We start from the raw sequence: 12,645 nt of genomic DNA on the forward strand, positions 1-12,645 counted from the left end.
TCTATGATTATTGATCTCTTCTAGTATCGTATGAGCCTTTCCCGCTTGTACAGTGGCGATTCTCGGAGGAAGAGGAGCTCCTCAGTGGGTAAGCAGTTAGCGTACGCGTCTTTGGTGTGGGAGACCCGGGTTCGATTCCCGGCGGGAGCTCATGTGGTTCGGATTCCACGTTAATCAGTAGGTCCCGTCTCATATAGCCTCGGTGCTGAAGTGGACGTTAAGCTCAAAATCAACTCAACTCAACTCTCGGAGGAAGAGCAGAAAAAAATTCACAATTCACTTTCACGCGTTCCGTTTCCTTTAGGCTAAATTTTACCGTTGTACGTTAAACTAACATAATAATAGTTTTTAGTATAGTTTGAACGTTTTGTTTTCTTTGACAGGATGGGGATTATATAGTCTTGTAATATGGTAGTTTTTCTTCTCAGTTCACGTTGGGTTGGCGTGATTTGGTACAATTTGCTAGTTATTGTATCTTTCTGTATATTAAGTTGATGCTTGTGATTTACCTTCTTCCAGGATATGTTCTGTAGTTTCATGTTTGTGTGATATCTTCTGCACTTGTCTGCTTAACCATTGGATCTTTTAGGATATTTGGGTTTAGGATTAGGAATTAGACTTCTTGGCTTTCGACATCTACGGCTATGTTAACCCATTACGTATAAGGGATGACGTCCCCCGGAAAGGAAAGGAAAGGAAAGGAAGAAAGGATTGGGGAAGCGTCCTGGGACATATATGTTAGGTACTATCCCGACATTTGCCTGGCGTGAATGAGGAAAACCTTGTTCTGGATGGCTGCCCTGAAAAAGCGTTTACTCTTTTTTGACCGAGTGTCCCCCCGGGAATCAATTCTGGGACTGCTGGCTTATGCTGTGCTTAAGTACTTTAGTTTTTATAGTAGAACGAATATGTCAGAGAAAAGTATGTAAGAAATGGTTTCTGATGTGGATTCAGTTCCCCAGTATAGATCCCATCTTACGTTTAACCTTTTATTCAAACTCTATGTGGTAGAAATATATCATTTTTGATTTTAAAATTTATCACACGTGCAATTACATATAAGCTTTAAACTAACCTGTTTCCTGAATGATTTTTTTTTAAAGTTTTACTTTATAGGGTGGGCATTCAATAGTTTCTTTTTAAATTCTTTTGAACGGAACTTTAACAAATATACGTTATGGAATGGAAATATATACTGTACTTATATACGAATTTCAAAATACGATAATATTTGCTTATCTTTTCAGTTAGATGGCTAATCACATATCTAACTGTTCCGGAGCGATCTTGGGTTACGGCACGCCACGAGATGTAGAATCCAGTGTGTATTGACAAGGAATCGAAATGAACGTGTCGTCCGGACACCCGAATCAAACCTACTCCATTCGATAAACCTAACAAAGATATTTTCATGTTTAAAAAGTTAGATGCGATGGAGGACGGAACAAGTTTCTGGGGCCCATTAACCCTGTTAGAATAAAGAAAATCGTAGACTCGCAATGAAATAGCTATTTCATCAACACTTTTCATGGGAAAGTTATGGTTTATAGTTCATTCTCTTTAGCATGAAATAAGCTTTCCAGAGATGCTATGTATTGAGGCCCATAACGTACTTGAACAGGGAAAATTGGCAGAATGTCGGAAAATATCCTTCCGATCAACTTTGGACCCCTCTGGAGTAGCCCTGGATAAGCACAGAATCCAAATGTACCTCAAAACATACTATAGAGGATAAGAAATGTGAATACCAAGTTTTGTATTGATAGACAGAATAGGTATGAAGGAAAAGTGTGTATTGATATTGCACCTAATTTTTTGTGCTTGAACATATTTTTGTTATGTTTATCGAATGGAATAGGTTTGATTTGGATGTTCGGATGACACGTTCATGTCTATTCCTTGTGAGCTAAGGGTGGTGGTGCATATTCAAAGGTAGAAATGCAACCATCCGACCGGAGGCATTTAAGAACTGCCATGGGAGAATTTTGAGGCACGAATTCGAAATGTTACTACAAACGTCTCGAAGGAATTCCGAAAGTAGACCGTGGATCACGTCCTCATTCGTTGATGGAAACTAGTGAATGCCGTCGGTATCTACATTGAATTGTGAGCTAATAGCCATGTAATCCTATTCCGTTATAAATACAAAAGTTTCGTCGACATTGCTTGAATGTTTAAGAAGAAAAATCTACTGCATATTTCCAAAACCTAGTTATTTCTCACGCATATTGATTTCCAAACTGGAGAATTGCTTGTTCTATCATTAGAGTTCATTTGATTTTGAGTTTAACGTCCCTTTCAGCAACGAGGCTATATGAGACGTGGACCTACTGATTAACGTGGAATCCGAACCACATGAGTTCCGGCCGGGAATGGAACCCAGGTTTCCCACGCCAAAGACGCTTACGCAAACCGCTTAGACACGAATGAGCTCGGATCATTAGATTACGAACAACGACAATCAGCAAGATATTATTTTACTTAAATAGTGTTTTGTGTGTACGAAGGCAATTAAAAAAAAACTCGATTTGCGCATGTGCGAGAAATAACAGGGAAGAGCGACATTAGTCTTGTGGTACTGTGTGCAATAGTTCAGTACAGGGGCGGATCCAAAGGGGGCGATCGCCTCCCTCCAGAAAAGGAAACTTTCTTATTTTATATATAAAGAAAACCCATCCCAGAGTTTGAAGCTCTTAAAAGTAGCTCTAAGTAGCAGTATTACAACCCACCGCCTCTCCCCCAGAAGTGCGTCCTGGATCCGCCCCTGGTTCAGTACACAGTAAGCAGTGAAAGAAAAAAGTTGTGTTGCACTTCACTCGTCTGCTATAACAATTGAAAAAGAACGTTCCAATAGAAAAATCCACCAAATGTAAAGGTGCGTACGTTAATGCGATTTCTGAGTGTGCAAACTGTGTAGGTTTACGGACCAAACGTGATTAGTGAAGGTGTCATACGTGAATGGTGTGGCATGTTTAAAGATGGACGAAGTGACGTGCACGATGCGGCAAGAAGTTGGGCGCCCGTCTGTCGTCAGCAATGAACTCGTGCAGGAAGTTGACAAAACTGTCCGTGAAGTCTGTCGGTGCACGATATATGAACTTTCTGTTCTATCTTCAGGCATAAGAAACAGTGGCGTATTTAAGGGGGAACTTCCGAGCTTAAGCCCCCGAAATTGTATTTACTATATTAAAGTAAATGAAATATCTTGCAGAATTTTCTCATTTCCAGGAACAAAATTAGCCAAGCCACCCTCAAAACAAAATTGTAAATATGTCACTGGTGGATTGCGTCGTATCACTTCGACGATAAAAACGCGCTTCAGCATGCTGTTACCGGGCGTAGGGATGCGCACGAGACGAGTCGAGACAGGATTTTCCTGACAAAATTCGAGTCGAGACACGGCTCTTCCAATAGAAAAATATACATTTTTCGAGTCGAGACATCACTTTTACAGCACATTTTCGAGACGAGATAGCCAGAAATCTTGTCTCGTGCGCATCCCTAACCGGGCGGTTTCATTCCCAAGCGGGAGATTTTGTGCAGAAGGAATTTCAAACCTTGTAAAACGTTATGACAAGTACTTCAATTTGAGTTGTGAATATGTTGAAAAGTAATGTAATGTGGTAGTTTTCCAATGTGTATAATAAAAGTTCTGTATCTGCAAGTGTATGTCATCGATAACCAAACTGCTTGTTTTTCACATTGTCCTCGTATTTAAATATGCTTTATTCTCTTTCGTCTTTTACTAAATTTACCCTTTTCCTTACTCTGTAACTTCTGATGATGCCTAATGTCGTTGGGTGAAATGCTGAGTAAAATTAATTAAACAATGCCTTTTCCAATATTTTGGAACAGAGTGACTTTTGAATAAAGCCCTGACATTAAAATTTCGATTGTCTAAATAATAAGTATTGGGAGTGAAGTTCATAAGAAAGGCAGGTGTGCGCAATTTCGCCACGCTGAACTTTGAACGATCAGTATAAAATCCTGAACATTGATGTGGTAAATATAGTAGTTGGACTCAGTAGTTTAATATATGTGGCATCTGTGATATTTTCTTTCCTGAGGGCAACAACTATTGCGTTTCAAAAGCACAAAACGAAAACAAAAATGTTGCAAGTAGAGAAATTGCTTGGTAGAGTATAGGCAATTTAGCCAATCGTGTTATTTACTTAATGTAAGAAAATTAAGCTTGTTGGAATGCTATTTTATAATATAGACAGTTTCTGCTTATAAACTTGACAGTTTTCAGACAGTGTTATAAATGAATTGATAGAAGTAATTATTTCAGCTTATTTGTAGTCAGTGTGAACGTATTAATTGTTACGTTACAAAGCATGTGATCATTTTGTGTTTACTCTTTACAATAAGAATATGATATCTAAACCATTGCAGTGCCTTCTGAAAGTAAAAATTAGTATTGGTAAAAGAAAACATAGGGATCAAATACCGAGCGAAATAGCTCATCAATAAAGCGTTCGCTTCGCATTCGGGAGGTCGTGGGTTCAATTCCCCCTTCCGACCATCCTGACTGGGGTTTTCCAGGGTTTCCCTCAGTCCTACCAGGCAAATACTGGGTTGTTACCTACTAAACAGGCCTTGGTCGATACTTCCCCAAATCCTTTCCATTGTTACTGTTGTTGATTTTAGATATCCAGTATAAAATGGCCTCTGACCTGTATCTGGTGATTGTTAAATAAATGAATAAATAACTTGAACCAATTGTTCAGGAGAAAAAAATGTTAAAGTTTATATAATTGTTGAAACGGAGAAAACTCACTTTGAATTTTTTAAAAATCTCAAATCCTGTATTATTGAAGCATTTCTTCTGTACAAAGCTACGAACCGTCAGTGATTTTTTTTCTATCTCTGGTTATTACATAATACTTCAAATATACAGGTTCAAATTGTTCTAAAACCCTGATACCTCAGTTTCTACCAAGAAAAAATCATGATAGAATTCTCACGGTCTACTAGAGACTGTGATTGTCAAAAATATTGATTTCGAAAACCAAAATGAAAAGAAGAAATATAATGAAACACATCAGAGCTTTCATTCTCATTATCTTGATTTTTGGTATGATGAAATTGCATACAGTAGATTTTGTTACTACTATGGACTAAAAGTGATTGGTGAAAGGTTTATAGAAAAAGGGGAAGAGATACTTATGGTATTTGTTGATCTAGAAAAGGCTTTTGACCACGTGAATTCGGAATTATTGTTGAGAGTTCTAAAGAAGGTTGGGTTGGAATAGAAAGATCGAAGACTCATAAGAAACTTATATATGAACCAACAAATAAATGTCAGAATAAAGGAGGAAATGATAGAGGAGAGTGCAATTGGAAGGGGAGTTCCACAGAGATCCTGTCTCTCGCCTACACTATTTAATATCTATCTAGAAGAGATAATAAATATACTTAGTTGTTGGAAGTTCTAAAGAAGGTTGGGTTGGAATGGAAAGATCGAAGACTCATAAGAAACTTCTATATGAACCAACAAGTAAATGTTAAAATAGGGAAGGAAATGACAGAGGAGAGTACAATTGAAAGGGAAGTTCGATAGGGATGCTGTCTCTCGCCTACATTATTTAATATCTATCTAGAAGAGATAATAAATATACTTAGTTGTTGGAAGTTCTAAAGAAGGTTGGGTTGGAATGGAAAGATCGAAGACTCATAAGAAACTTCTATATGAACCAACAAGTAAATGTTAAAATAGGGAAGGAAATGACAGAGGAGAGTACAATTGAAAGGGAAGTTCGATAGGGATGCTGTCTCTCGCCTACATTATTTAATATCTATCTAGAAGAGATAATAAATATACTTAGTTGTTGGAAGTTCTAAAGAAGGTTGGGTTGGAATGGAAAGATCGAAGACTCATAAGAAACTTCTATATGAACCAACAAGTAAATGTTAAAATAGGGAAGGAAATGACAGAGGAGAGTACAATTGAAAGGGAAGTTCGATAGGGATGCTGTCTCTCGCCTACATTATTTAATATCTATCTAGAAGAGATAATAAATATACTTAGTTGTTGGAAGTTCTAAAGAAGGTTGGGTTGGAATGGAAAGATCGAAGACTCATAAGAAACTTCTATATGAACCAACAAGTAAATGTTAAAATAGGGAAGGAAATGACAGAGGAGAGTACAATTGAAAGGGAAGTTCGATAGGGATGCTGTCTCTCGCCTACATTATTTAATATCTATCTAGAAGAGATAATAAATATACTTAGTTGTTGGAAGTTCTAAAGAAGGTTGGGTTGGAATGGAAAGATCGAAGACTCATAAGAAACTTCTATATGAACCAACAAGTAAATGTTAAAATAGGGAAGGAAATGACAGAGGAGAGTACAATTGAAAGGGAAGTTCGATAGGGATGCTGTCTCTCGCCTACATTATTTAATATCTATCTAGAAGAGATAATAAATATACTTAGTTGTTGGAAGTTCTAAAGAAGGTTGGGTTGGAATGGAAAGATCGAAGACTCATAAGAAACTTCTATATGAACCAACAAGTAAATGTTAAAATAGGGAAGGAAATGACAGAGGAGAGTACAATTGAAAGGGAAGTTCGATAGGGATGCTGTCTCTCGCCTACATTATTTAATATCTATCTAGAAGAGATAATAAATATACTTAGTTGTTGGAAGTTCTAAAGAAGGTTGGGTTGGAATGGAAAGATCGAAGACTCATAAGAAACTTCTATATGAACCAACAAGTAAATGTTAAAATAGGGAAGGAAATGACAGAGGAGAGTACAATTGAAAGGGAAGTTCGATAGGGATGCTGTCTCTCGCCTACATTATTTAATATCTATCTAGAAGAGATAATAAATATACTTAGTTGTTGGAAGTTCTAAAGAAGGTTGGGTTGGAATGGAAAGATCGAAGACTCATAAGAAACTTCTATATGAACCAACAAGTAAATGTTAAAATAGGGAAGGAAATGACAGAGGAGAGTACAATTGAAAGGGAAGTTCGATAGGGATGCTGTCTCTCGCCTACATTATTTAATATCTATCTAGAAGAGATAATAAATATACTTAGTTGTTGGAAGTTCTAAAGAAGGTTGGGTTGGAATGGAAAGATCGAAGACTCATAAGAAACTTCTATATGAACCAACAAGTAAATGTTAGAATAGGGGAGGAAATGACAGAGGAGAGTGCAATTGGAAGGAGAGTTCGACGCGGATGTTGTCTCTTGCCAACAATATTTAATATTTATCTAGAAGATATAGTGATAAAGACCCTACAAATGAAGACGTCATTTTGGTAGGAGGTAGAATGATTAGATGTATACGGTTTGGAAACGATATGGCGCTTGTTGCGGAATCTGGAAAGAAAATCAGTAAGATATTAGAAAACTTGAGGAGCAGCTGTGAAGAATATGTGATGAAAATAAATGTTAGAAAGATGAAAGCCCATGGTGATTAGAACGAAGAGGTCGGTGTCAAATATAGAAGTTGGAGGGAAGAAAATGCAACAGGTGAGTAGTTTCAAACACTGGCTAGTATTGTCAGTAATGATATGAAATGTAAACGTGAAATAAAAGCAAGGATAGGAATGGCAAAAGCTTTTAGGAGGAAGGAAATACTATTTTGTGGGGCCTTGGAAGACTCATAAAATGCTTCGTGTGGAGTATTGTGCTGTATGAGTCAGAAACATGGATATTACGCAAAAGCAATGAAAAACGACTGGAAGCTTTGAAAATGTGGGTGTGGAAAAGAATAAAGAGAATTAGGTAGGTCGAGCGGGAAACGAATGAGAGGGTGTTAGAAATTGTGGGGGGAAAGAACAATTTTAGATATTATTAAGAAGAAGAAGAGAAACTATTAAGGACATTGGCTAAGAAGGAATTGTATCATGAGGGACATCCTAGAGAGTGAAAGAGAGGGAGGAGTGAAGGAGACTACAATTAGTGGACGATATCAAAACAGAGAAATCGAACGTGAAGATGAAGAGATTAACGGAAGACCATGGAGCATGGAAACTTCTCAGTTGCGGCAAAGACCTGCCAATAATTGCAGAATACCTATGATGATAATGATGGAGTGAAGACACTAGAATCAAATGCAAACCTATATGTTTGTTTGCAGTATTATGTGCAGAAGGTTTTATATTTTGACTTTGAGTTACTTACCTTACCAGATGAACTTAAAACATGCCACAATTGGATGAATTTGCAACTCACAATGTTAGATTAGCGTCACAATAAACACATAGAAGACTACCTTTCATTCTTGCTTCCAGTTTCTCCTGGTCAATCGCATCAAGCAAGGTGCAATGACTGCAATATTGCATATATTAAATGACACAGAAGAGGGTAATGATAAGGGATGTTCATTTAGGAATAAGAACAGTTTATTTATATAAAAACAGCTCATTTATTATTATTAATATTTAGCTTCATTGTATGTACACTGGAAGACTTGAAGTAAACAAGACTTTTCTTAGGCACTGGTAATAAAGTAACATTTACTGCCGTCTATACATCCACAGCGTTTATAAAGTAAGTTAAATGGTGGCAGTCGAAACATAAACATGAAATATTAACCCACAAACCACCAAAATCAGGATTTTTTTATTTAAAAAAATGCGAACTAGATGGTTGATTTCTCTTTTTTATATATATAATGTAAACCACGGTTAGCATTTTTTTATTAAAAAATAAAAAAGTACCGATTTTGGTTTTTTTACACCCTTATTTGTAAGAAGCATGAAATTACAGACGTTCAGTTAAAAAATAATGAGGAGGAAATTGTAAAAATGTATTTTCGCTGGTAAATACACACACATACATACAAACACACACGTATTCTACCATTAACTACAATAGTTAATCCATTGATATTACAGGAAAACAAAAAAACAACTAGTAATGATTTCAAAACACGATGGCATCATTAAAAAAACAAATGCATCAATACACAAAATTGACAACACTTTTTTTCTATTTAAAAAAAGAAAACTTTTGGGACGATATTATGGCTCTGTAAAACGCACAATGGTTAAGCGTGATAATAATAATAATAATAATAGTGAAAACATTAACTTATTTAAAATAATAGTCCATATAGAAAAAAAGGCTAACCATCGCAAAGCTATATATCGTCCAGTTGTATTTTAAATATTCTGCAGTATAATTAATAAATTTATTAATACAAACGTAAATAAATCATTTAAAAATCTAAATTTATTTACGAAACATAAATAAATATTTTTCTAATAAATTTATTTACAAGACGTAAATAAATTATTCTTAAAATAAATTTATTTATAAAACGTAAATAAATTACATTTTTAAAGTAAATTTATTTACGAAATGTAAATAAATTACATTTTTAAAGTAAATTTATTTACGAAACGTAAATAAATTATATTTTTAAAGTAAATTTATTTACGAAACGTAAATAAATTATTTTTTAAAAAGTAAATTTATTTACGAAACGTAAATAAATTAATTTTTTAAAAGTAAATTTATTTACGAAACGTATATAAATTATTTTAAAAATAAATTTAGTTACGACAGGTAAATAACTCAGTTTCTTTTTTCGTTCATGTATTATATTTCTGTTACGGTCTTCCCCTATTAATTAGCACCATGGTTTTTCATGTAATCTTCCCATAAGTAATGTCCTTTGCTTTTTTTTACCACCACCAAAAACACCTTAATCCACTGAACTATTTGCTACAACCCAGCGTCAGCGGATTCAACAACATTTTTTTTTATATATATATCTATATATACACATTCACACTCATTCACGTACAGAACTAATACACATACTCAATAGTATTATTACTATTATTGCTGTCCCCAAAAATAGGACAAAACATTTCTCGTTGACTTTGTGGATTCATATATATTTTTCTTATATATATCACTGTCAAAATAATATGACCCCAGAAACAAACATTCACATATTCTCATTCACTCATTGCACTGGGATTGAAGGGAGGGGGGACGAAGCAGTAATTTTATAACGTATAAAATTAGAAAATAAATATCACACACACTTACACGTATTCACGCATTGCACATCTTCGTACATTCATACTGTGATAGTAACTGGCTGTTTTATGCCTTTACATACACTGTTGACACTCTATTATTAGGTTAAGAGTGTTGGATTGTACATTTACATATTAGTCGAATTTTTGTAATGCTTGACTTATTATCTCTGAGGACTTGGTCCTTCTTATGCTTTTCAACATGCGCTCCTTTTCTTATATAGTTTTGCTTACGAAGATTCTCAAGGGAATTATACATTTATTGGTAAACAATTCATCGAGAACTCTCCGTAGCAAAACAACCGTGACTTAATTTCTGAATTGGTAGAAAATATGGTAATAACATACTCGCACCTAAGTATTTTCTGTTTCAGAGGTAATGAACAAACCAGAGAACCGAAAAATATTAATGAACTAGGAAATAGCATCGCTGCTTCTGACATTTCAGTTCTTTTTTAAACGAACACTGATTGACTTAAAAGAGAGCATTACTAATTCTGTCAGTAAACTTTCCCGTTTTGTAAATTTTGTACAAATAACCTAACTGTTCTTTCTAAGCAGTTTTATAGTTAACTCATGAGTACTTATTTTCCGGCTCTCTGTACGAGTCCATTAGCAGTAAGGCGCTCTCTTAACTACTTTCCCCGTATAAATGAGGCATTTAAACTGTATAAAATGAAAATGACTCAAAATCGTCTAGCGTATCCTGTGTCGTACAATTTGCTGAGGCTGCTGGTGCTGACATTTGCGAGTGCCTCAGTTTCCTTGACTTTTCTTCTTCGTTGCCAGAGGAAGGTCCATCCAGCGATGATTACAAGTTGAGCAACGAGGAACATTGTGCAGGCAATGACAAGACCCAGGAAGTTAATACATAATCCAGATCGTTCCTCATGGAGGAATACAGTGCTTGTACTATTATCTACATTGTAATGATTTTTGTTGCGTTGGTCGTGCGTTCGCTTGTTGTCCTTCTCAAATCCAAATTTGTCCGAAATATGAATTGATTGAACGACCAACAACTCTTCCCCTTCAGTATGCCTTCGAGGTCTGGAAACGCCTTGGCCAGCTGATCGCTTTCTTCGACCGTAAGAAGCGATTGTCCTGAGCTCGCCAGTGACTTCTTCAAGGTCACACATGACGGGTTCGCAAGTGGGCATGCAAGGAGTTACCAAGGCTCTAAACTGGACAATTTCGGATGAGGGGAACTTGAAAGCATCAAAGTTAGACAAAAGGATTTTGCCGCTTTCCGTGGACTTAAGAAGTGGTCCCATAATAAAGTGATCGGTAGGACAACCATCTGAATCAACCAGAAGGATTTCGTTGCTGTCAATTCCGTCCATGGCAACAAGGTCTCTGACGAAGATTTCGTAAGGGCTGTTTCTGTCGATGATTTCAAAACGAAGAGTGAGAGGATCTCCTACTTCAGCTGAAGGAAGGTCTTGACCCTTTCTGTCGGTGATCTTCATGGCTACATTGGGAGAGTCAACAGTGATTTCTTCAGAAAGCGCTGGCTGTATGTCTCCACGAACTTGAAGATCGATTTCATTAGACACACTCTTGTTTGTGAGATCATACTGACATGTTACTGCAAGACCGAGATCAGCACTGGTGACAATCATGTCATGATGCTGAATGACGACATCGTTGTAATATTTACCGAGTCCATGCCGCTTAATGTTGCACTCGACATCATTGTAGGACATTCTGAGTTCAAATTCCAAGCTGTTGTCGATGTCTTCCACACAAGAGTTGGGACTTCCCTTGGCGTAGATCTTTCCATTGAAGAGCTTGCTTGTCTTGATCTTGGCCACCATATCTCCAGATCGACAGTCAATGGTAACATTGTAACAGGAGCTGAGTTCGTAGGTGGATGCTTCGGGTACATCGAGGTAGGGCTCTTGGATGTGCGACAGCGTTGCTCGTGAGTGATGACTCAATCTGCAGACGAGGTCACCTGTGTCACCATAATCGAAGGAGTGGCAACGGTAGGGGGAGTTGAGGCAGAGTTCCTTGCATTCCTCCAGAGAACCGACGTCTTGGTAAACAGAGTCAACGGTCTTCAAGATACGGCCTTGCAGACGCTTGAACTCGCACAGTTTCACAGGGTCTTCAATGCAGTTGTTTTCCAGGTATTCCATATTCTCGGCTTCCTGGAATTGGTGGTTCCCAGCAATTGTGTGTCGATCCATATCTGATAATTGACATTCTCCAGTACCGTTATTATAGTTTGCAGATCTGAAAAGATAAGAGATAATTTCTATAAATATCAAATTGAACGTTAATTGTAAATACATATATTCATTTCACTCAAAAGTAACAAGATTATTCGTGTAATACTATAACAATTCCTATGTTAACCAATATATCCAGTAGCGTGACTGACATAATACATACAATTTTCATGTAATTGTTGATAGTTCCTATAGGATATATAATGAGTAATTCAAATATAAATTATCTTATCTTATATCCGGATAATTAAAAATTCTATCAAACAGTTTCGATGTATGCTGACATCTTTCTCAATGACTTGTATTCGCTCCTAAGCTGGTGATACTGTTGAGATATTCTAGCCGTACTGTGATCAAGTTATCTTCTTGAAAATGAAAATACGTTCCAAAGTTCCTAGACTTTTG

At 36.4% G+C, this 12,645-nt stretch overlaps 2 protein-coding genes across 2 annotated transcripts in view; one reads left to right on the forward strand and one right to left on the reverse strand.

The window, feature by feature from the left end:
- Nucleotides 1–12,645, forward strand: part of Atg16 (Autophagy-related 16) — a 360,113-nt gene that overhangs the window by 300,124 nt on the left and 47,344 nt on the right. The window lies entirely within an intron of this gene.
- The window catches only part of LOC145684456 (uncharacterized), a 173,502-nt gene continuing 170,219 nt past the window's right edge, over nt 9,363–12,645 (reverse strand). Inside the window, exon 4 of the mRNA XM_081756865.1 lies at nt 9,363–12,244. Coding sequence (XP_081612991.1) covers nt 10,696–12,244 — 1,549 coding nt within the window. The 3' untranslated portion in view covers nt 9,363–10,695. The remainder of the gene's footprint in view (nt 12,245–12,645) is intronic.

This window comes from Thermobia domestica, chromosome 4 (genome assembly GCF_964235325.1).
Source record: "Thermobia domestica chromosome 4, izTheDome1.hap1.1, whole genome shotgun sequence".
Lineage (NCBI taxonomy): Eukaryota > Metazoa > Arthropoda > Insecta > Zygentoma > Lepismatidae > Thermobia > Thermobia domestica.